This window comes from Microcaecilia unicolor, chromosome 3 (genome assembly GCF_901765095.1).
Source record: "Microcaecilia unicolor chromosome 3, aMicUni1.1, whole genome shotgun sequence".
In the NCBI taxonomy this organism is placed as follows: Eukaryota; Metazoa; Chordata; class Amphibia; order Gymnophiona; family Siphonopidae; genus Microcaecilia; species Microcaecilia unicolor.
The window spans coordinates 296,975,951-297,000,795 of NC_044033.1; the positions used below are offsets into that span (position 1 = coordinate 296,975,951).

Genomic DNA, 24,845 nt, shown 5'->3' on the forward strand with positions numbered 1-24,845 from the left:
TGGGACTAGGGGGTGTTGTGGAGAGAGAGGATGGATGGGACAAGAGGGTGTGGGTGGGGGGTAAGAGAGAAGGAGCTGAAGATGGATGGGACTAGAGGGTGTGGGTGGGGGGAAGAGAGAAGGAGCTGAAGATGGATGGGACTAGAGGTGTGGGGTGAAGGGGAACAGAGCAGAAGATGAATGGGACTTCTTGGTGATTGAATGGAAAAGGAAGACAACAAGAGGGGAGAGAAGAAATGGAAAAGAATTTAGAAGACTGACACATGGAAAGTAGAAGGGAGTGGGACCAGCTCATTTATTTATTTTTTGTTTTGTATTTTGCAGCGTACAGGAAAAAAAAAACATTTCTGTTTCTCTCTTACAAGTATTGCCCTGCTTGTAGAGTCTGGCTTTCTTGAGTGGAGGGGGGGGGGGGGGGGGGGGAATCTCCATTTCAGTTTTTGTCTGAATGTTTTTTTGTGGTCCCCTATATAGATAGAGTAGTAATTTGTTATAAATCGTAATCGGTGTGTTATTTGGAGGGGCTGGTTATAGGGACACGCCAACCCTATTATATTGGTGCAGAGATTTGTTTTTCTCCTGGTAAAGGGCTTCTAAAACAGACATCATGTTATGAGAGTCAGGTGATCAACATTCAGAGTTTCTATCTATTTATTTATTTACTTATTTATAGCATTATATCCCACATTAAACATGAATTAGATTGGAACCTGGGAGCATTTACATTTTTTTTTCCTGGAGAGAGTAATGTATACTCTCCCTCCCTGGGTGTAGCCAGCTCTGAAATTTGGGGGAAGCAAGCCTTTTGTTAAAAATTTACCAGCACACCACTGACCATAATCATGGCTTGTGGTGATGCGTAAGAGCCTGGGCCATAGAAAGAAAATGGCCTGTTATACCATATTTATGTAAGGTAGCATACAGAAAGTCCCAGTGCACTCTATCGAATGCCTTTTCAGGTCAAAACTATGAAAGATTTGTTGTACGCTGCCTGTATTCCAAAGCTGTGAGTATTCTCTGAAGATTTTTAGAGAGAGTTATACCTTTTACAAAGCCTACCTGCAAGTCATGAATCACTGAAGGCAGAATTTTCTCCAATTGATTTGCCATGAATTTGGTCATTAGTTTAACCTCATAATTGAGAAGTGATATCGGGCGATACGAGTCTGGTATCTCAAGTCCCGGCCTGGTTTCGGCAAGACAATCATTTGAGCCTTGTTGAGATATGCAGGCACATTTTCCTTTCTTTCACCTCATGTCTGGAACAATCTTCCCCTTTCCCTCTGTAGCAATCTCTCCTTTCCAAACTTTAAATCTGAACTTAAGACTTGGCTTTTTATTCAGTCTTTCAGAGTACCAGACAGTTAAGAGCTCACCAGCTACTCCTCTCTTCTTTTGTTCCCCTTTCTACTATATTAAGTTTTTATTTCCCCTCCCCCAGTTCCCTTCCTCCACCTGTCTTCCCTCTATCCCTCTCAGTGTAATTGAATTTACTCTATTGAAAATGGAGTTCCTTTCCTTTTTCTTGAAATTTTTGTAGTATGTACACTTCTCTGCCCTGCGTAGCCAGAGCGGTATAGTAATCACTATTAAACTATAAACTATGGACTGTGTTTGAATTAAAGAAACTTTACATTTTTGTTCCTGACCCTGGGAAGAAACAGACCTCACGCAGGCTTAATAAATAAAACATTAACCTTTTTTCCCCAACCTTGGCTGGCTGTGTTATTTGGAGACCTACCCTCAACCGTTGCTTACAGGAACATACTGCCCTTGCTGGTTTTTCTGGTTTACCTCCTGCGCAAATCAACCAGTACCAGGCACAATGTGATGCAGCCCTGTCATCATGCCATGTTAAGGTTTTCCTCATGCCCTGATTTATCCTTGGGGAATACTTTTCCTTTACGCAGCTTCATCCTACCACAGCATGTTACGAGCTGCAAAGGGTGAACACTCACTTATATATAATGCCCTTTCTCATCCCCAGTGGCATACCAAGGGGGGTGGGGGGCGGTGGGTGCGGTCCGCCCTGGGTGCACGCCGCTGGGGGGGTGCCGTGCGCCTGTCGGCTCCGCTCGTTCCTTGCTCCCTCTGCCCCGGAACAGGTTACTTCCTGTTCCGGGGCAGAGGAAGCAAGGAACGAGTGAAGCCACAGGCGCGCGGCACCCCCCCCCCCCCCCCAGCAGGTAAAAATCACCCGGGGGGGGTGTCCTTTCGCTGGGGGGAGGTGTCCTTTTGCCGGGGGGGGGGGGGGTTGCGCTGCACCCCGGGGGGGGGGGGGCGCATCGGCGATCTGCCCCAGGTGTCAGCCACCCTAGGAACTTCACTGCACATCCCTTAGCTTGGGAGTCACCTATGGCTGACTCATCCTTCTTGTCCATTGAGAAAGTGAGGTATAGAAGAACTGGGGTTAGATAAGATGCAATGTGATCATAAGAATATGTGATACCATCTTCTTTGATATTATATGAAAGTTGATGCACTGCTCCTGATGAAGCATGTAAAGTGAAACAGGTTTGGCCACCATCGACCCATAGTCAAGTGCTCAACAACTTTTTATTATATACAAAAAGAAGAGAATATTTGAAAATAAAGGAAAGATTGAAAATGTTAAATACATCATGTTGACTATTTGATTAAGCACTTACACTGGACTCTTCATGTGTTGATTTTTTTACCTATGTGTGGTTGACATATCCTGCTGTCCATGGAGAACCCCAGTTACAGTTAAGAAATCTGGCCTTATCAAGGATGTGCCCTTTTCTTTCAGTAGGGGAACATTCTTTAGAAGGTGTAAATGGAGTCACACTGATGAACAGCTTTCCTTTACAGTTGCTCTTGGCCCATATGCCTTGGGATTTCTCATGACCATAGTCTGAGCTCTATCTCTTCTGCCTCAGCTGTTTGATGAATCAGTAGGATGCCTCCTTGTCTTTCTCTCTCTGCAAGGCCATTTTCTTTCTGGAGGTGAGAGGCTTCCTTTTTTTCTCTGTTCAAAGATTTGGACAAGTTCCTGGAGGAAAAGTTCATAGTTTGCTACTGAGACAGACATGGGGAGGCAGCTGCTTGCCCCAGCATTGGTAGCATGGAATGTTGATAATAATTGGGTTTCTGTCAGGTACTTATGACCTGGCTTGGCCACTGTTTGGAAACGGGGTACAGGGCTAGATGGATCATTGGTATGACCCAGTATGGCTACTCTTATCTTCACTTAACTGTTGGTCCCTCCTGGTTATCTCTATCTCCCCCCTCCCCGGTCTGCTGAGCTTGCAACCGATTGGTCCATTCAAAGTATAGGGGGGAAATGCAAAGGAGGTCAGCTCCAGCTGCTTGTAACATGGCGTGGGATTTTTTTCTTTACACTTTTCATTGAATATTTCTTGTTACAACACAGCAGCAATAGTCACAGCATATTATATTTCCACATAAACTGCATAGTGCACAGGCTGGGGTAAATGAAGTGTTACTTTCTGTAGGCAAACAGTAACATTTATCAATGGGGCCACACACCTGCTGCCTTCCTCTCTCCATTCGTTCCCCTTTCTTACCCATTCCCTTTTCTCTTTATAGACATGATTCCCCATTCTTGTCTCTCCCTCTGTTTAGAGACTGTTCTCACCTCCTCACCCTCTCCATTTAGACACTTTTCCCCCTTACCCCACTCACTCTCTGGAGGCTCTTCTCCCCTTTTCTCCAAACACTCTTTCTCTCTTCTCGCCTCTCCCTCCTAGATATGCTTCCCTTTTAATGCCCTTGTGTTGGAACTTGATTGGTCTTCCCCCGTTCTTTTTGTCCTTTTGGTTTTTGTTTATTCGTTTGGGGGCTTTTCTGTTTTTCTGAGTAATTACATTCAAAATCCTATTTTTATGAGGTTACCTATCATCCTGCAAATAATGCATGATTAGAAATCTCCTCTAGTATTACAAATTAACTACACCAAATGCTTTTTTGTGGTATGTGGGGAGGAGGAGAAATTGGCTAACTTGTGCTTGTTTGTCCATCCCCCTCTCCACCAGATTCCCTGAAGCCAACCTTGGAAACTGAGACTACGTGGATTGTCTAAGTTTTTAACTATAGAGCATGCCCCATTAGTATTAAAAAAACCTTGTCTATTTCTCAGTAACTAAGTGAATGATAGCAGATTAACACCAAAGTGGCCCATCCAGTGTGCCCTGTAAGGTGCTTCAGATTGTAGGCAAGATGACATGTGCATCACACTCAATATAATAATTGACACTCATGAGGTTTTCAAAGTCCCTAGTCATCGTTCAGCAGTTCCAGCTATTTCACCGGGTCCTCTCTTTCTTGCTCATGCTTCGATGCTGCCAAGTTCTTGCTAATTCCTTACAGCAAGTGAGCTCATGACAATGTCAAACCGTGGAAGAGTGCACATAGACAGATTCCGACATACTCCAAGGCCATGCACAATTATAACAAGCAGATTCTCTCATCTGGAACCCATGCATGGGCTTTGGAATACAATGGAAGCTTCTTCCTTTCAATGAGATTGACATGGACAATTATGACATTGTTTATAGCTGGCAGGAACAGAGGGCTGTAGTGATAGTTTATCACCTTGCAGAGTTAATTAACGGACACTGTACATAATGGATTGCCCTCCTTTTGTTCATCCTTCCCCATAAGAAAATAATTTAAAGACAGAATTCTACACAAGCTCTTTATTGATGTCAACAGGAACTAAACTTAAAAAAAGGCAACCATTAGGGCTATTAGGATGTCATCAAACCATGCAAAGGGCAGTTCTATAACAGGGTGTCTTACAGTTAAGCGCCACTTGCGTGTGTAAACATAGAGAAACCCGGCACTTACACACCTAAGAGGCAGCAAATAGACAGAGTGCCGTTCCTTAAGGGTGGGCATAAGTAGCATGGCTTGTAAATACAAGGCAGCATTTACATGGGTAGAGCATGGGAGTGGCATGGGCAAGGCTGCCACTTATGCGCACTGCTTACAGAATGCACTAATTTATGTGTGCCTTTCGACGTTTAGGCCCCCGTAGTTACATCAGCTCTATGAGTAGGGTAACTGCAGGCACCTAAAGGTTAGGCACGCCAATACCAGATCATGCTACTGTTCTAGAACAGAATCCGGGTGTCCAGGTGCTGTTACAGAATAGGCAGTCATGGAGATGCACACTTATAGAACTGCCTCCAAAGTGACTTCTGTGGGGTCCAGTACCTGCTATGCTGGTTGAATGGTATTAAGACTTAATGACTTTGGTGTCATTGCTCTCAGAGACCAGCTTGCCATCCACGACTCTCTGTGTGGTGGTAATGACCTTCTTCACCATTTGTGTCGTGTTGCTGCTGCTCTTATCAATCAAGGCATCATGTAGGCTGTGGGGAAAGAGGATCAAAATGGCCTTTAGTGTTAGGAGTCAGGGTAATGACAGAAACAACCAGCCTCTTGTTGTTGTACAGGGAGACAGATCGCTTGAATTTTAGAGGGGTGAAGAGGGCTTTCTTCTACTACAGCACAGAGAGCTGTTGGAGATCAATAGATGTGAGGCAATCCCATCCCAGACGTAACCCTCTATTGCCTCAGGTAGAAGCATAGATTGTAAGCCCTCTGGAAACAGAGAAACACCTGGATGTAACTCACTTTGAGATACTACTGAGAAAGATGGGAATGGGAAAGGGGATGGGACTTGATATACCACCTTTCTGTGGTTATAATCAAAGCGGTTGGCATATTATATACAGGTACATATTTTATACCTGGAACAATGGAGGGTTAGGTGACTTGCCCAGAGCCTCAAGGAGCTGCATTGGGAATTGAATCCAGTTCCCCAGGTTCTCAGGCCACTGCACTAACCATTAGGCTACTCTTCCAAATTAGGCTACTCTTCTAAATTCAAATAAGGGGGGAAGTTATCAAGATGCAATAAAAGGTAAGCGTTTATTGCACCTTGATTTTTCATGACAGTCAGCAACCTGCGGTATAACAGTGGTCATTGGGCAGGAGCAATACCCAGTCACTCCTGCCCTGTCCAGCACTGCCTTCAGAATGGCATCCATCATACAGAAACATGACCCCTAGTGGTAGTAGCACAGGATTACAGCTAGGGTTGCCATTTTGAAGATGGCACTGGCCAGGGCACAAGTGACTCCTGCCAAATGACCACTGGACCACAAATGAAAGTAATGGTAAGCCCTTTGGTGGGGGAGGGGGGGCATTGATCAACACTGTGGCTTCTTTAAGCTCTAGCTGGGAAAATCGGGCCACAGCTTTGAGACCCGATGTTCCTGGCATGATTTTACTGTGATTTTCTGCCTATAAAATGACTTGCGCAAGTCGTGTTCTGTTATTTGCATAGTAATGAACTGCTTTATGTGCAATTGAATGTTTTATATCTCAATACTAGGGCTGTGGAGTCAGAGTTGGAAGCAATTTTGGGTGGAGTTGCAGTTGGTAAAAATGTATCTCAGGTGGCACTCTTTCGGGAACAGCATCTCCCCCTTCCTTCCTCCACTCTGTTCCCCAAGTTTACCTTCTTTCTTCATGTTCCTAAGGCCGGGGGCAGCAGGTGCGATTCCCATATGCTACTCTGCCACCAGCATCTGCCTCTTCTCTTTACTGCTGCCACCTTTGATGTAACTTTCTGTTTCTTCAGGCAGCCACAGTAGAGACAAGGCCAGTTCCAGCAGCAAGGCAGCGTATAAGAATCGCTGCTGCTGGCTTTTGGAACATTAAGAAAGAAGGTAAGGTTGGGGAACGGGGTGGACAAAGGAATGGGGAGATGCCTAAACCTGGTCTGGGAGGGGGGCGCATCTCATCCCTGCCTCAAGCAGCATCTTGCAGATTATTGCAACGGAATCTACGTGGGTTGCAAAGAACAACTCATGAAAAACCTCCAGATCGCCCAAAATACAGCAGCCAGGCTGATATTCAGCAAAACACGCTTCGAAAGTGCCAAACCCCTTCGAGAAAAGTTGCATTGGCTCCCATTCAAAGAACGGATCACCTTCAAAATCTGCACCTTAGTCCACAAAATCATACACTGCATAGTCCCAGGATACATGACAGGCCTTATAGATCTGCCAATAAGAAACAAAGTCAGATCATCAAGATCCTACCTAAACCTACACTACCCAAATTGCAAAGGACTGAAATACAAAACAACTTACGCATCCGGCTTTTCCTACATAAGCGCAAAACTATGGAATGGCCTCCCAAAAGCTGTGAAAACAATCTATGACCACCTGAACTTCAGGAAATCACTAAAAACCAACCTCTTCAAAACGGCCTACCCCAACGACCCCACGTAAACCTCTTCACCCAGCATGACTATAATCGTACTGAACAACACGCAATCTTCATCCCTTCCGACCCTCCACTTATACCTCATACAATCACTATACAACCTTGTATTTGTTATCAACCGACTGGGCAAACGCCTTTGACAGTACTATGTAAGCCACACTGAGCCTGCAAATAGGTGGGAAAATGTGGGGTACAAATGCAACAAATAAATAAAATAAATAAATCTTGCCTTGGGCTGTCTCTTTGTCCTGAATCTAAAGTACTGGTAAATATAAGTTATATTGCAGTTTGATAAATTCCTCCCTAAATAAATAATAAATATGATGAAAAGGACTCTGAGGACCGCCTTTTTGAAGGAGTTCACTCAAGGCGGTGTAGGATATCAATAAGCTTTTGTGTTAGCAATTCTCTGTATATCCAGAGAGCTGGGACTGTACATACAGTACCAGAGAAAGCTATTTTATTACTGAGAAACTGAGATCAACTGCTCCCCCCCCCCTCAAGAGCTGAGTTTGAGTAGGCAACCTACTACAGAGTTTGGTATGCCCAAATAAGTTCACTGTGGCCCTAACTAAAAAGGAGCAGCCTGATCATTAGAGCATTTCACGGCCTGGATATGGCTTGTACATACTTACTTAAAATCGTCATCACCATCCAACAGTCTTCGATAAGTAGAGATTTCTGCTTCCAGTTTCATCTTAATGTTAAGGAGGGCCTCATAGTCCTGAGCCTGACGCTGGCAGTCACTGCGGATTTGTGCCAGGTCCGCTTCCCGTTGGAGGATGATGCCATTGATGTGATCTACCTCCATGGCATAGCGCGTCTCCGTGTCCCTCAGAGTGTCCTCCAAGTTAGCTTTCTACAGAGAGAGGCAAAAATGAACAGAGATGAGCCCAGTGCAACATTGGCAGGACTGAGGCCCTCGGATGATGGTTCAGAGGAACAAAAGTTAGTTGGAGTATAGCACATGTGACCTAAGTCTGAACTCCTAATACAAGTTTTCCAATATGAAGTATTGGTTCTGCAATACAGACATCCTGCAGGTAAAGATTGCAATTCTCTAAAGAGATGTGGAGGGGCATAATCAAACGCAAATGCCTATCTCCATGGGTGTCTATGTCCGAAAACGGGTATGTGAAGAGGCGGGACAGACTGTATTTTCGAAAAAATGGACGTTTTTCAGCTGGGCGTTTGTTTTTTTTTCGCGATAATGGAAACTAAAAACGCCCAGCTCAAATACGTCCTAATCCGAGCCATTTGGACATGGGAGGGGCCACGATTCGTAGTACACTGGCCCCCCTGATAAGTCAGGACAACAACTGGGCACCCTAGAGGTCAGTGTGGTGGACTTCAGAAACAGCTCCCACAAGCATAGCTCCCTTACCACGGGTGCTGAGCTCCCAACCCCCCTCCCCCAAAACCCACTACCCACAAATGTACAACACTACCATAGCTCTTAGGGGTGAAGGGGGCACCTACATGTGGGTACAGTGGGTTTTGGAGACCTCCCATTTACCAGCACAAGTGTTACAGGTAGGGGGGGGATGGGCCTGGGTCCACCTGGCTGAAGTGCACTGCAGTACCCACTAAAAGTGCTCCAGGGACCTCCATACATGCAGGCCTCTAGGACTTGTTGCTGCTATATAACATTGGCACACCAGTTGACACCTGAAGACTAATCTCTCCGAAAACGTCCTTTATTGGAATAAGCACGCCTTACTCACAGTTAACTGCAGATCAGAGGTTGTGCCCCACTGGCAATGAGTCTCGCTGGTACTGAGATTAGCAGTAGGTCAGAGCTGGCAGAATGCTGTACAATGCCCTCTTTCAGCCACATTCAAGGTAAGAACTAAGTTCTATAACGTGGCTAACACGTGAAAGGGATCTAAAACTGGCTTACAAAAATGGCCACTACCTCATGGACTACCAGAAACAAAACAGGGCACACTCTGACCCAGTAAGCAGGGGGAAAAGCACCATGGGAGTAGAGCCTACCAACTACCAACATCGTGAGAATTTAACACAAGCTAGTGGAATCACGGAGCCAATACCCTACACCCACATAACAGAAAAGGTGTCACACTCACCCGAGAGCCACATCAGAACCAGGGAAAGGCTGTCACAGGATAGAACACGGCATTTGAGGCTGGCATAGAGGCTGGAAAAAAAGTATTTAAAGTGGGGTTTTTTTGGTGGGAGGGGGGTCAGTGACCACTGGGGGAGTCCGGGGAGGTCATCCCCGATTCCTCCAGTGGTCATGCTGGGCAGTTGGGGCACTTTTTTGGGACTTGTTCGTGAAAAAAAAAAGGGTCCAACAAAAGTGAACCAAAATCGTGTTAAAAATGCCTTTTTTTTCGATTATCAGCTAAAGACGCCCATCTCTCCTCGGCCGATAACCACGCCCCAGTTCCGCCTTCACCACGCATCCGACACGCCCCCGTCAACTTTACCCGTTTCCGCGACAGATTGCAGTTGGAAACGCCCAAAATCGGCTTTCGATTATACCGATTTCGGCACCCACGGGAAGAAAGACGCCCATCTCCCGATTTGGGTCGCAATATAGGCGTTTTTCTCTTTCGATTATAAGCAGGTGAGTGAACTTGTGACTATCCAGCTTATAATCGAAGGTGATCGCTGGCCATTTCCCGACATAAATCGGGAGATGGTCGGTGATCTCGGAAAAGCGGCAAAATCGGTGTAATCGAAAGCTGCGTTTTTGACAGCATCACCGCTTTCCCGTCACCTCGCTGACGAAAGTTCAAAGGGGCGTGTCGCCAGCTAAGCGAAGGCGGGACATGGGCAGGTGTGGGCGTGGCGACCAGATGGCTGGCTTTCGCCGATAATGGAAAAAAAAATGGCGATAAGCAGTATTTCGCCGGGTTTACTTGGTCCTTTTATTTTCACGACCAAGCCTCAAAAAGGTGCCCCAACTGACCAGATGACCACCAGAGGAATGGGGGATGACCTCCCCATACTCCCCCAGTGGTCACCAACCCCCCTCCCACACTAAAAAAATAAAATTAAAAACCTTTTTTGCCAGCCTGTATGCCAGCCTCAAATGATGTACCCACCCTCCATGACAGCAGAATGTGTTCGATCCTCCGACAGCCTTTCCCTGGTTGTGATGTGGCTCTCGGGTGAGTGTGACACCTTTTCTGTTAGGTGCACTGCAGAGTCACATCAGCAATGCATTGTGGTGGGTGTAGGGTACTGTGTTGTACTCCTATGGTGCTTTTCCCCCTGCTAACTGGGTCAGAGTGTGCCCTGTTTTACTTCCGTTAGTCCATGAGGTAGTGGCAATGTTTGTAAGCCACTTTTAGATCCCTTTCATGTCTTAGCCACGTTAGAGAACTTAGTTCTTACCTTGAATGTGGCTGAAAGAGGGCATTGTACAGCATTCTGCCAGCTCTGACCTACTGCTAATCTCAGTACCAAGAAGACTCTTTGCCAATGGGGCAGAACCTCTGATCCGCAGTTACTGTGAGTAAACGTGCTCTATTCAAATAAAGGAAGTTTTCAGCGACATTAGTCTTCAGGTGTCAACTGGTGTGCTAAGCTTATACAGCAGCAACAAGTCCTGTCCATGGAGCACATTTAGTGGGTACCGCAGTGCACTTAAGGCAGGCGGACCCAGACCCATCCCCCCCCCCCCCCACACCTGTAACACTTGTGCTTGGTAATGGGAGCCCTCAAAACCCACTGTACCCACATGTCTAGGGTGCCCAGTTGGTGTCCTGGCATGTCAGGGGGACCAGTGCGCTACAAATTGCTGGCTCCTCCCATGACCAATGGCTTGGATTTCGCCGGGTTGGAGATCGCCGGTTATTTTTTTCCATTATCGCTGAAAACAAACCCGGCCATCTCAAACCCGACAAAATCCAAGCCATTTGACCAGGCTAAACCGTATTATCGAAAAAAAATGGCCGGCCATCTTTTTCGATAATACGGTTCCGGCCAGCTGTAGCATCGCCGCCACAATAGATCGCCGGCGACATATTGGCTGGCGACGTTCGATTATGCCCCTCTATATCAGTTTCATTTATTTTATCTATTGTGACTAAAGGAGTACCAGGAATGAAAGCAGATGGAAAACTCTTCCAAGTCTATTAACATCATGGCTGGTGTTTTGTATAGTTTTTTCTTATACCACCAACTGCAGCATTTAAAAATAATCCAGATATTCACGGTCATTAGCCAGACTGTGAATAGCACTGACTATCAGGGTACAGCGACAAATACCACCATGCTCTGGATAGAAGCAATACTCTTATTTCACTTCTTAACCTGACTTATAAATAACTGGAGTTCTTTTCTGTTTGATTTTAATTATATTTGTAAACCACTTTGTTTTACCAAAGAAAGGCAGTATATAGCATTTTAATAAACCATAAACCATACTGAGCCTGCTATCTGGGGAAATTTAGGACAGCTTTTTTGTCATCTTAAAGTTAGTCAGGTAGTTATCCTGAGAGCATTCTGAAGACTGCCACTCTCCAGACAAAATCGGCACACTGCTTCCCTCCACCCTGGCACTCTGTGGATAGTGCCGAGGCCGTCTGGAAGGATTTCCGCTGGCAGTATCTGCATATTGCTGCTGAAAATTCATGGACAGTGCTTCATAAGGCAGTTATGTGCTGTCTGCATAATTTCCTTTCAATATCCAGCTTTACCTGTTACATTGCCTATCTGAAGGAAGTCAGATTGATCAAGACATTTTGTTAGAGAGCTAAAATGGGACAAATACCATAGGGAGTAATCCTGTACACTTGATTTTGTGTCATTGGGAGAATCTTTTGATTGTGTGCCTTAGCCCAAAGGGGACAAAGGTCTATTACACTATGGCTGGTCTTCTCCATGTAAGAACATATTCCTAATTCCAAGTGGCTTAGCTTGTCTAAGTAAGTGATCTAAGAGTAGTTTACTTTGAGTTTTAACAATCTTATCATTACCCCCAGCAACACATGCAAGACTGGAGAATGCAACGCAGCGAAGGACGACAAAAATGATAGCGGGGATGGGACGACTTCCCTATGAAGAAAGACTAAGGAGGCTAGGGTTTTTCAGCTTGGCGAAGAGACGGCTGAGGGGAGACATGATAGAGGTATATAAAATAATGAGTGGAGTGGAACAGGTGGATGTGAAGCATCTGTTCACGTTTTCCAAAAATACTAGGACTAGGGGGCATGCGATGAAACTACAGTGTAGTAAATTTAAAACAAATAGGAGAAAAGTTTTCTTCACCCAACGCATAATTAAACTCTGGAATTCATTGTCGGAGAACGTAGTGAAGGTGGTTAGCTTGGCAGAGTTTAAAAAGGGGTTGGATGGGTTCCTAAAGGACAAGTCCATAGATCGCTACTAAATGGACTTGGGAAAAATCCACAATTTCGGGAATAACTTCTATAAAATGTTTATACGTTTGGGTAGCTTGCCAGGTGCCCTTGACCTGGATTGGCCGCTGTCGGGAACAGGATGCTGGGCTCGATGGACCTTTGGTCTTTTCCCAGTATGGCATTACTTATGTACTTATGTAGGTGCCCAAAGCAGGGTCTGGGGAGCTGATCTGCTGTGCCTGAATTCTCTCACATAGTTATTTCTATGTGATTGTCTTTTGTGCTTCCTCTTCTGTCTTTTTGCTATCCAATTAATTTGATGCAGTTCTTTTCATCCTCTGTTTTAGATGTAAACTACTTTGACTTTTGGCATGAAAGGTGATGTGGTAAACCATGATAAACAAACAATAAATATAAACCCATCCCTGAGGTAAGGATAATAATAATAGTAATAATAGTGATAGTGTGAGAGGTTATTATTGCCTGTCATGCGGTGCTTTTACTTGAACCATGAGGTAATGGGAAATAATTCTCACACTTCCTCAAACACATCCATATTTAAAGCTGAAGATCCCATGGAACTGTGTGATCTCAGGGTTGGGCAAGCATTGGGATGTCATTGTCTAGCACAGAAAGAGCACAGGAATGGCACCACAGCCTTACCAAGTTCCGCAGTGACTCCAGCTCGATCTCCAGGGACTGCACTGTGCGATGAAGGTCAGTGACGGTCGTTCTAGCAGACTGCAGAGCTTCTGTGTCCTGTGTGACCTGAACTGTGTACTCTTCTACCTGGAGACAGAAGAGTGTTGGTAGTAATTGGTGGAGAGAAAGAGGGAAAAAGACATCGCAGCATTTTATATGATACCAAACAGAACACTCTTCTTATCATACAGCTTGGTTGTGTTGACTTGAAAAAAAAAGGATTACCAATTGCCATAGAGAGTCTCAATCAGCTTGATCTGTTACATCCTCAATAAAGGGGGCTGGGGAGGTACAGCCCCTGATCGGTGGCTATGGATAGAGGGAATCTTATAGCACAAATACAGGCAGTTGGGATAATATATAGCCTTGTTAGGTATTGCCATATCCTCTCCCCTCTCAGATATTAACACCAATTTTGTGTAGAGAGCAGATTCTGGTGAACTCTGGTGAACTGACTATTCTTTCAGGGGAAAAATACATCATGTAAATTCTGTCCATCCGATATTCAGCCAGCAGTGATTGGCGTTTTTATATGTCTGCTGTCGGTTGTATTCCTGGAATTCAATGCCGGGCCATACTGAATGCCGGGCAATACTGGCCGCTAAAACCTCTGTGGTTAAGTGCAGTATTCAGCCCTTAACTGTATAAGATGAACCAATAAGATAGGATGACTTTTTATGCGGCAGAATTTATGCAGTTATCTTATTCGGTTAACGGTTGAATATCGGGACTTAACCGCTTAACTGCCAACTTAGGACCGGAACGCCTACAAGTTAGCCAGTTTTGGCTCAGGTGCTAACTGTGAATATTCAGCGGCACTATTTGGTTAAGTACCACTGAATTTCATGGTTAGCCATGAACAAGCGACTGAAATGGCCAGGAGCCTCTTTGGGCTGTTCAAATCACTTTGAATATCGGGTGGAGTGATTCTACTCTTGGCAAAATTTGCTTGAACAATCTTCAATGACTCACTGCTATCTGTGATGGTTTGAGAGACAAGTGGTGAAAACGCTCTGCTGTCTTTACCTTCGTCCGGTACCATTCTCCGCATCTTCTGTGTTCTTTGTATCAGAGTTTCATACTGTGCTCGAATGTCAGACATGATCTTGCCCAAGTCATGTGTCTTGGGAGCATCCACTTCCACCGTCAGCCCAGAGTGGCTATTTGAACCTGCAGATGATTCACCTCCTACCAAAGCAAAAGACACCAAGAATCACATTAATGCCTAGAGAGGAGAGAGAGAATGAGGCAACTTTCTTTAAATTAGTCGCCTTACTCTCTAACTCTTCTTACTCTCTCTTACCTATCCATATGTTCCTTCTTTGCTTATACCCTTTACTGTCAATTAAAATGCTCTATGACGTATTATGTTGACATTGTAAGTAGTATACTATCCTGCTTATAATCGAAAGAGAAAAATGCCTATATTGCGACCCAAATCGGGAGATAGACGTTTATCTCCCAAAAACGAATAAATCGGTATAATCGAAAGCCGATTTTGGACGTTTTCAACTGCACTCCGTCGCGGATGTGGACAAAGTTGATGGGGGCGCGTCAGAGGTGTGGCGAAGGCGGAACTGGGGCGTGGTTATCGGCCGAACAGAGATGGGCACATTTCACCGATAATGTAAAAAAGTATGCGTTTTTAGCTAGAATTTAGGACACTTTTTCTGGACCCTGGGCCCCCAAAAAGTGCCCTAAATGACCAGATGACCACCGGAGGGAATCTGGGATGACCTCCCCTGACTCCCCAGTGGTCACTAACCCCCTCCCACCACAAAAAATGAAGTTTCACAACTTTTTATTTCACCCTCAAATGTAAGCTCTTTGAGCAGGGACTGTCTTTCTTCTGTGTTTGTACAGCGCTGCGTACACTTTGTAGCGCTCTAGAATGTTAAATAGTAGTAGTAGCTCCCTGACAGCAGTATGCAGGTCACTGGAGCAGTTGTTAGGGGGTGCAGTGGACTTCAGGCAGGTGGACCCAGGCCCATCCCCCCTACCTGTTACACTTGTGCTGCTTAATGCTGAGTCCTCCAACCCCACTGTACCCACATGTAGGTGACCCCCTTCACCCTTAGGGCTATGGTAATAGTGTAGACTTGTGGGCAGTGGGTTTGGGGGGATTTGGGGGGCTCAACACACAAGGGAAGGATGCTATGCACCTGGAAGCTCTTTTAGGGTTTTTTTTTTTTTTGTAAAAGTGCCCCCCTAGGGTGCCCGGTTGGTGTCCTGGCATGTGAGGGGGACCAGTGCACTACGAATCCTGGCCCCTCCCACGAACAAATGCCTTGGATTTGGTCATTTTGAGCTGGGCCGCTTCGGTTTCGATTATCGCTAAAAACGAAAACGCCCAGCTCAAAAAACGACCAATCCAATGCATTTGCCTGGCACAAACCGTATTTTCGCAAAAAAAGATAGACGTCCATTTTTTTCGAAAATACGGTTCGGCCCGCTCCTTCACGGACCTGTTCTCGGAGATGGACGTTCTTACACATAGGCGTTCGCGTTCGATTATGCCCCTCCACGTCATAAGTTGTATTGTTATTTGAATATTTTTACTGCTGTAATTGCCTATTGTTCATGTTTGATTAATATTACTGTACTCCGCCTTGAGTGAATTCCTTCAAAAAGGTGGTAAATAAAATCTAATAATAATAATAACTTATGGAACTGCAGTTGACATCTTAAAGAGTCTCCACATAGCAAGGAGAGAGCTCAGATAATGAGTAGGTTAAATAGAAGTCAGCGCTCTTTCCCACCTCAAGCCTGGAATGATACAGTTAAAACGCAGAGAGGCAGAAGGATAGATCAGACAAGACTCTTTGAGGCCCCTGCCAATGTTTTTTTTTTTAGCTACCATAAAGTGTTGCTTACATCCTCGTGGTTTTTCTTGAGGAAGATGAGCTCCTCCTTTAGGGACTCAATCTCATTCTCCAGATTCATCCGGTTCAAGTTTGTATCGTCGATCACCTTCCGGAGCCCAGCTATGTCCATGTCCACTGACATGCGGATGGCCCTGCTCAGCCTCATACCTGTGCCAAACAGAAGGGTTAGAGAACAGGAGAAGGCTAGATCAAACTGGGAAATGGTTATCAGGACAGAGGTAGCTGTATTTCAGACAGCATACTGTCAGCGACCTCCCACTGAAAAAAGGTTTATGAAGGAAAATCTTACAAGATCATGGATTAAACTATTGTAGCATAAGAACAAAGATGTGCCATATTGAGTAGGACTAATGTCCATCGAGCTCAGCATCCTGTCTGCAAAAGTGACCAATCAGGTCACAAGTATCCAGGAGGATCCCAAAGAGTAGATCCAGTTCTTGCTCATATCCAGAGAAAAGTGGTGGCTTTCTTAAGACAGACTTTTCCTCCAGAAACTTTCTACCTGCTTTCACCACATCTTCTGTTTTTTAGACTTTTCCTCCAGAAACATTTCTAACCTGCTTTTTAAACCCAGTAATGTTAATTATTTCCACCACATCCTCTGGTCTGGTAACAAATTTCACAGAACTGTGGTTTCAATGAAAAAATATTTTCTCCTATTTGTTTCAAAATTGCTACCTATGAGTTTCATGGAATGTCCCCTAAAAGGCTAAATAACTGTAGAGACCTCCATTGTTTCTCCTCTCAGCCTTAACATCTTCAGCCTTCAATCGTAGATAGCTGTTCTATCATTAATCATTTTGATCATCCTTCTCTGAAACTTTTTAAGTTCCACTATATCCACTAAGCCCACAAACCTTCCTAAAAGGGATTCATGTGCAGCAGGCAGAGCAAAGTCATTTTTGTATGGCAGTGGGATAAAATTCTGAACAATTAAAGGAATACCTTGTAGGGAAGAGACAGTCTGGAAAGTCGGTAATAGCCATAAATAGAAATCTTAATGGGGACAGAAACATTCCTAGGACCTTTGTGTGGACCTGAGAGAGTTTTCTGGGGGACAAGGACTCCTCCCTTGCAAACATGTGTATTCTTCCTGCCGGAAACTTACTGACTCTGAAGTCGTCAGCAGCCAGGCGAGCATTATCAATCTGCAGCACCAACTGGGCTTCTCTATCGTGTTATCGTAGATCTACATGGGAGAAAGATATGAGCAGCTTAGCATGGTGTCTTCTCTATGAGTATTTATGGGAAGGCACTTATCATACATTGCTCTAACATGTACACTGAGGCCATACAAAGTGGTAACACCTTATACTTTGCTCTGCATGCTCCTGTTTTTTCCCCTTTTGTTTTGAAAATCTCTTACTGGTGAATTGCGCCCATTGTAGCTAGTCACCACTGACTTTGTAGGTTGCATGTTTCTGTAATCGCCTTCATTTTAGCCATTTGTTCCCCTAGCAACTACAATCTGCATTACCCAAGGTAATGAACACCTGCGCTGTGTCAGGAAAGACAAACAACACCTGCATCAGGCAAACAATGGAGGGAGTTGGCTGCAGTCCCACTGATCACCTTACTGCCTCTGAATGGATGGGTCTAGTCTTCAGTCCCATGTGCTTCTAAAGCAGCTTATGGATGCTGACTAGCAGGGGCGGACTGACAGTGATCTGGGCCACTGGGCAGTGAGAGTGATCTGGGCCCCCCTCCTGGATGCTGCCTGCCGCCCCCCCCCCCCCCCCACCGCCGGGTTGCCGCCCCTCCCATCGCTATGCTGCCATCCTCCCACCTCAGTGCTGCAGCCCCCGTACCGCTGCTGCCCTCTCCCACACACCACAGTCCCCTGAGCCTTCCTGGTCCTACCTTGAATGGCCCTGGTGGTCTAGTGGCTTCTTCATGTTTTTAAAATGGCAGTCAAGACTTAACATGGTAGTCTCGCTGGTCTCAACAGTCGCATGGAGTCTCGGCAGCCATTTTTAAAACACGGCGGTGCCAGGCAGAATAGCAGCAGCAGACAGGAGTGTTGTTCTTTCCTGACCCCCGCAGAGGCTGCTACACCACCAGGGCCCTTCAAGGTAGTACCAGAATTGTAGTGTGCGGCTGTGGTGGCGGCAGGGGGCAACCCGGCAGAGCCTCTGGGCCCTCGGGCACTGCCCATTGCCCGAATGGTCAGTCTGCCCCTGCGTGACTAGAAAATGACATGGGGACAAAGTTTGTCCCCATCTCCACAAACTCAAACTCCACCCCCACCCCGTCCCTGCAACAGAACAAAATCTCATTCATACAAAACGCGAGTGATCGTCTTTATCGAAAATGATGGAAATAGTGCAGTGAAGTTTGAGTTTGTGGGGATGGGGACAACTTTGCCCCTGTGTAATTCTCTGCTGTGGTCTCCTGGCAAACAGAGCAGGAATGTGCAACCCTCTACAAAGCCACTGCTGTTCAAAAACAGAAATTCTGTGTTTATAGGCAAAACAAGAGAGAGACCCTCTTTAGTTCAACATATCGAACCCTTCTCAGAATGACTGTAGGCCGAAGATCTATCCCTCCCCCCACCCCTCCCTCATGTAATTGGTTTCCTAGTGCAGCTACATTTTTTTCACTGGTTTCTGCAATACTGACAGGGCCACATTTTAATAATATCACAGCAGAGATACAGGCTTCATTCCCCTCCCCACTCGCCATTGTTTTCCCAGACTAGTTCAGGCTCCTAACCCTTTCCTGAGGTTTAGAAGTGCAAATACTGACTGTCCCTGCTGTCCTCTTTTCCAGTAAATCTCAGATGTGTACAAAGCAAAATGCAGCACTCCATTTACCCCAGTGGTTTCTTAGCACAGTAAACCTCCCCTCACTGTTTCCCAGGGGTTTTAATATACAGGTTGAAACTTCAGACTCTTCCCCTCTCCCCTCCACCCTTTCCAGTGGTTTTTGAGCTGATGCACAGGACCTTGATCAGCCCCTTCCCTTCCTTAGGGGCATATTTGAGAGTCCTTGGCTTTTTACCTCCTTGCTGTTTTAGTACAGGTAAAGGCTGTACTTCTCCTCCCCCCCCCCCCCCCCCCCCCCCCCCCACCAAATCGTTGTGTTTCCCATGTCCCTGATTGCTCAAATGGAAGATTTACGTCATGGTGGATTTAATGAGGACAAAATTCCACTTTCTCATTCCCTTGCTTTTAATTTCCTGGTCGTAGACCTAGAGGCAGAAACTGACAAACATCCGTTTAACACTCTCCTTCCGTATCAGAGCTAGAACTGTGAAATCTCTCTTGCCAGTCTGCCTCTCCTGGATTATCTGCTTTAGACTCATATCGCGGGCTCCCTTGCAGCTCTTTGGACAGGGTGGCCCTCCTCCTGGGAGATTATTTTTTCAATGTGTATGCAACAGAGCGCCTACAGTGTAACTCCACCATTACAAGATAAGCATAACCTATTAATGGCAAATAAAACTGCAATGTGCAAAAGCATTTACTGTGCCCCTCTGCTCACTATGGGCCAGATGCCTCCCCTCAGCATTTGTGTTTACAGGAGAAAATGTTAATATATATTGTTCTTATGTCTTCCCCTTTTTGCTGAATTTTATGGTAGGGGATGCGATTCTAGGGTTATAACATATGGCAAGGTGTCATTCATTTTCACAGACAACAAATGCTGCATGGCTTATTACAAATTCTTCAAACCCAGCCTAAAAGGACAGACATAATTGAGTGTACACTCCTCTGCATGTTCTTGATCTGGTAGTTTGCCACAGTAAACCTCCCTGGCTTCCCTTTTTAACGGGTATTTGTTTTATTTGCCAAGGTCGAACTCTTATTTCTGCCTTCAAGGTTTTAGCAAGCACTCTGGCTCAGTAAATGCTCTCAGTTTTCTGTATAGTGAAACAGGCGCCTCTGACTCAATTCACTAAATTCAAGAGTCTAAAGTAGGCATATGAATCTGAGTAAGCACTTCACTGACCTTGGGGGAACTATAGAGGGGACCCAGAGGAGGTACAGTGACACACCCACACCCAGGGCCTGCGCAATAAGGGTGAATCAGACAGAAGGGACTGAAGCTGTGTCACCTGTAGTGTGAAGAGTTAGGTAATGCATAAAGGAGAAAGGCTAATATAGAAAAAGCAGAGACAGGAGGCTGCAGAGAGGAAAGTAAAGATGGTTGGGTCATGTGGCACACCTGTTTCCGCAGATTTTCTATTGTCTCAAAGTAGTGGCTCCAGTCTCTGGTGCGTGGTCCCTTCTTCTCCATAAACTCTCTGATCTGGTATTCCAGCTGCTGGTTGGCAGTCTCCAGGCTGCGCACTTTTTCCAAGTAAGAGGCCAAGCGGTCATTCAGATCCTGCATGGTCTCCTTTTCATTTTTGAATCACGCTGGAGCCCACGACATTGAAGCTGAGGTTCGCACCATATCCACCACCAGCTCCCAAACTGGAGCCCAGAGTGGAGGACCCTGGACACAGAGATCCTGGAGCCACCAGCCCCGGCATGGACACTGGCTGCGCTGCTGAAAGGGGTGAACCTCTGGGCAGTAACAATGCCCTGGCTGGAGCTCAGGGGTCGGTAGCTAGTGCTGCTACTGCTAGAGGAATACAAGATCTAAAACTCATTGTGCTGTTCTTAGTGGAGGAAGGCTGAGGAGATTACAGAGGTAGAGGGAGCTCCCACACTACAGGGTGTAAACTTTTCCCAGTAGCCAGCAGCAGGTGGATTTATAGCCTAAAGAGGAGGAGGTGGGGGTTTAGCTGTTCCTAGTGCTCCACCTCCACCCAGCTTTGATCCCTAGCCCTGCCCCTTGGTGGATTAACAGGAGAGGAGGGAAGAGAACGCCACAGTCCTCCTTACCCTCCTTCTCACTGCCTAGGCACAGAAACAGCAGAGAGGTGATACTTCAGGCAGGAAATTTTAAAACAGGATGTAAGTGAATAAAGTAGGAACTGGTGTTTAAAGAATAAAGAAGAGGAAAGGAAAAGAGGTGGAGATTAATTACTTTGTAAGTGAAGATTTTTTTTAAAGGGCTGTGCACTCAAAGCTACTCAAGAGCATACCAGTATAGTGAAGCTCCATGTAAAATTACACTATTTGGGGCACTAGAAGCAGAAAACACAGGAAGCAGGATGGGAGAAGGAAAGGGAAGAATTGGATGAAGCCTGACTGAAAAGATTCTGAAAAAAGTGTGGTTGGAGAAGAACTTAGATTGAAAGTCCATAAAGAGAGATATTCTTTTAAAACAGCAGGCAGAGGCAGCTGTGGTTCTCAGCAATTGTGTACAGACAGTAGGTAGATCCTGCAGGAAATGGTGCAGGAGCACTGGATGGGGGGGGGGGGGGGGAGTGCCTAGCTTTTGTAGTTCCAGCCTCTCCCAGCAGGAGGTGCTGTAGGGATAGTGCAAGAGCACTGGCTGTGTGGAATTCACAGCTCTTACAGTTCCAGACTCTCCCAGCAGGAGGTGCTGCAGGAATGGTGCAAGGGTTATGACTGTGGTGGCGCTCACAACGTCTGGAGTCCCAGTCTCTCCCAGCAAGAGGTGCTGCAGGAAATGATGCAGGAACACTGGCTGTGGTGGAGCTCCCATTCTTGCAGTTCCAGCCTCTCCCATAAGGAGGCACTGTAAGGAATGGTGCAAAGGTGCTGACTGTGGTGGCGCTCACAACTCCTGGAGTCCCAGTCTCTCCCAGCAAGAGATGCTGCAGGGAATGATGCAAGAGCACTGGCTGTGGTGGAATTCACAACTCTACAGTTCCAGACTCTCCCAGCAGGAGGTGCTGCAGGAATGGTGTGTGTTTGCTGGAGGAAGTCAATCTGTCCCAGCATGAGATGCTGTAAGGCAGAGGGGTCCAAACTCATTTCAATGTTGAGCCCCATTGGAAAGAAGTGTACTGTACTTTAACTGAGCCTTTGATTTGGGGGTCAAAGGAGAGGGGCAGATGCATATATTTGCGTATTAGGTTACATATATTTTATTTTGCTTCTTAAAATAAAATCTTTTTTTGACTTTTCTTGTGTGCCCCGTAATTTATTTGGTCCATTTTTTGAGGGATCAATACTTGGAAGGAAAGAAGGGAATAGAGACTAGAGGAAGGGGAATATGAACATATCTGGAGGTTGGGGTAGAACGGGGACCTCAAAGTAAGGAAATGGAGAAGGGATTTCAGACAGGAGGGGTAGAGGAACAAGGAATGGAAAGGGACATAGAACAAAGATTGGAAAGGGAGTCAAAGGAGCTAAGGGAAGGGGGGGGGGGAGTGAGAAGAGAAGGAGGGCATTCTAGATCAAGTACATCTGAAAGTGAGGTTCAATCAACTTATAACCCATAGCACCTCTGATATACACCCTGCAGTATCTCCAGTCCTTTCATTCACACCCTATTGCCTATCCAACTCCTTCCCTCGCAACTTCCTGCATCATCAATCCCCTCACTCTTTCTTCACAAACCCCTTTAATCCCCTCACTCACACTAGAGAGTTGCACAGGGACATAAATCTAACCCCTTCCTACCAGAATCTAACCGTTCCCACCCATTCCTTCTGGACTCTTATCCATCCCCACAAGAATTTAACCCATCCCTGCAAAAATTTAAACCTGCCCACTAATCCCTGCAAGAATGTAATGTTATTAAAAAAAAAATTCTGGTTGGCTCTCTGTCTCTCAGGGTTCAAACTTCAGCACTGCAGGCAAGGAAGGAATGGAAGTTGGAAGCTGGAACACTCTGGTGCGCACATGGAAGACTCTGATTCGCTGGCACTGTGTGCAGAGAGGTCACCACAAGCATGCGCCAGTAGCTCAGGTGACCTCTGATGCTCATGCCTGTGTCAGAGTTGAGGCCTGTGCATCAGCCTGGGTGCAGAGAGGGTTAGTGGAAAAAACTTTTGCGTCTGCGTTGTTAAAGAGGAGGGGGCGGCACTCAAAGAACTTGGACTTGGTAGGTGAGAGGCTGGCACAGGTGCAGCTAACACTTCCATGGGAAGCCCGCAGGAACTGCTTCAGTCCCCATGGGAACCCCACAGAACTGCTTCCGTCACCGCGGGAACCCCGTAGCCCCTGATTTCCACGAACTCCGTTCCCATGCAGGTCTCTAACACACACCCTTGAGCACTTCTGGTACTCAATCACTCTCTGCCCTCTCTCCCGAATACAACCCACAATGTCTCGAATCCCTTGCACTCTGTTGGCCTCCACTAAGTCCTTCCTCCACTCTTTCTGTTCCCCCTCCTTCCAGTCTCCACAGTCATGCTGTCATGACCATCCTGATTGTTAAGAGGAGAAAGATGAAAGTGGTGGTGCAAGCAGCTAAACTCATGAACTGGAAGGAGCACTGCCTAAGCAGAGGACCCTGTTGTACTACATACAGGAATACCTAGGAGAGGAGTAGTGTAACCAGCAAAGCTCTTCTGTAAAGATAACAGGAGGACAACTGATTGAAAAAGAGACCCGACACAGCACTGTGTTTTGGCAAAAACAATAATAAACATACAATAAGAATAAAAAGGCTAACATCTACTATATGAAATAACACATAAATTGAATTATATGATACAAAATGAATAGGTAAATAATGAAATATAATGAACTCCATGTAATAAATAGACACGACATTCCATATTGATAAAAATTGTATAAACACAACATAATTATTTAAAAGACCAGGAGAAGGTGTAGAAGGAAATAAAATACTTAAGACTAAGAACGAAAATAAGGACTTAAAAAAGGAAAAAGGGGGCGGAACCATGAGAAAGAAGAGAAAAAGAAGAAAAGGAGAAATGCATCTGTCTGAAAAATGCACAAAAAATGGTGGTCAATTGGAAGGTTGTCTGCGGAAAGACACACAGAAACCTGAATGATGATAATTAGTGTACATACATGTAGGTTCTTCTTGCAACAATGAGAATTTGAAATATATATATATAAAAAAAGAAGAGGTTAAAGTAGTGGGTGGAAAACGAGATTGAAAAATCATATGAAACTGTGTAAAGATAGAGAATACAACAGTTGTTGGAAAATTATGCCTCTGTGAGTCCATCCACATTGTTAAATGGTGTATCTTGTCTAATGTCATATGGCCATAAAATAATAGTTAAAGGAGTAGGTGGGATGTGAAATGTCCAAACAGTACCATGAGCTATTTTAAAAAAACCTGAAAAACGAAAAGAACAAAAACATAAGGTAAAGCTGCACTCATAGTAACATAGTAGATGACGGCAGAAAAAAGACCTGCACGGTCCATCCAGTCTGCCCAACAAGACAACTCATGTGTGCTACTTTTGTGTATACCCTACTTTGATTTGTACCTGTGCTCTTCAGGGTACAGACCGCATAAGTCTGCCCAGCACTATCCCCGCCTCCCAACCACCAGCCCCGCCTCCCAACCACCGGCTCTGGCACAGACCGTATAAGTCTGCCCAGCACTATCCCCGCCTCCCAACCTCCAGTCCCGCTTCCCACCGCCGGCTCTGGCACAGACCATATAAGTCTGCCCAGCACTATCCCCGCCTCCCACCCTCCAGTCCTGCCTCCCACCACCAGCTCTGGCACAGACCGTATAAGTCTGCCCAGCACCTATCCCCGCCTCCCCAACCTCCAGTCCCGCCTCCCACCGCCGGCTCTGGCACAGACCATATAAGTCTGCCCAGCACTATCCCGCCTCCCACCCTCCA

General features: G+C 45.8%; 1 protein-coding gene across 1 annotated transcript; it reads right to left on the reverse strand.

The window, feature by feature from the left end:
* Positions 1-4,664: 4,664 nt before the first annotated feature.
* Positions 4,665-21,766, reverse strand: KRT18 (keratin 18). The gene is given in 12 exon segments (XM_030194992.1): positions 4,665-5,357; positions 7,920-8,143; positions 13,281-13,406; positions 14,346-14,370; positions 14,372-14,477; positions 14,480-14,507; positions 16,194-16,351; positions 17,309-17,393; positions 20,372-20,557; positions 20,559-20,639; positions 20,641-20,790; positions 21,617-21,766. Coding segments are annotated over 12 exon segments (1,455 nt in total). The 3' UTR covers positions 4,665-5,221.
* Between the last annotated feature and the right edge of the window lie 3,079 nt (positions 21,767-24,845).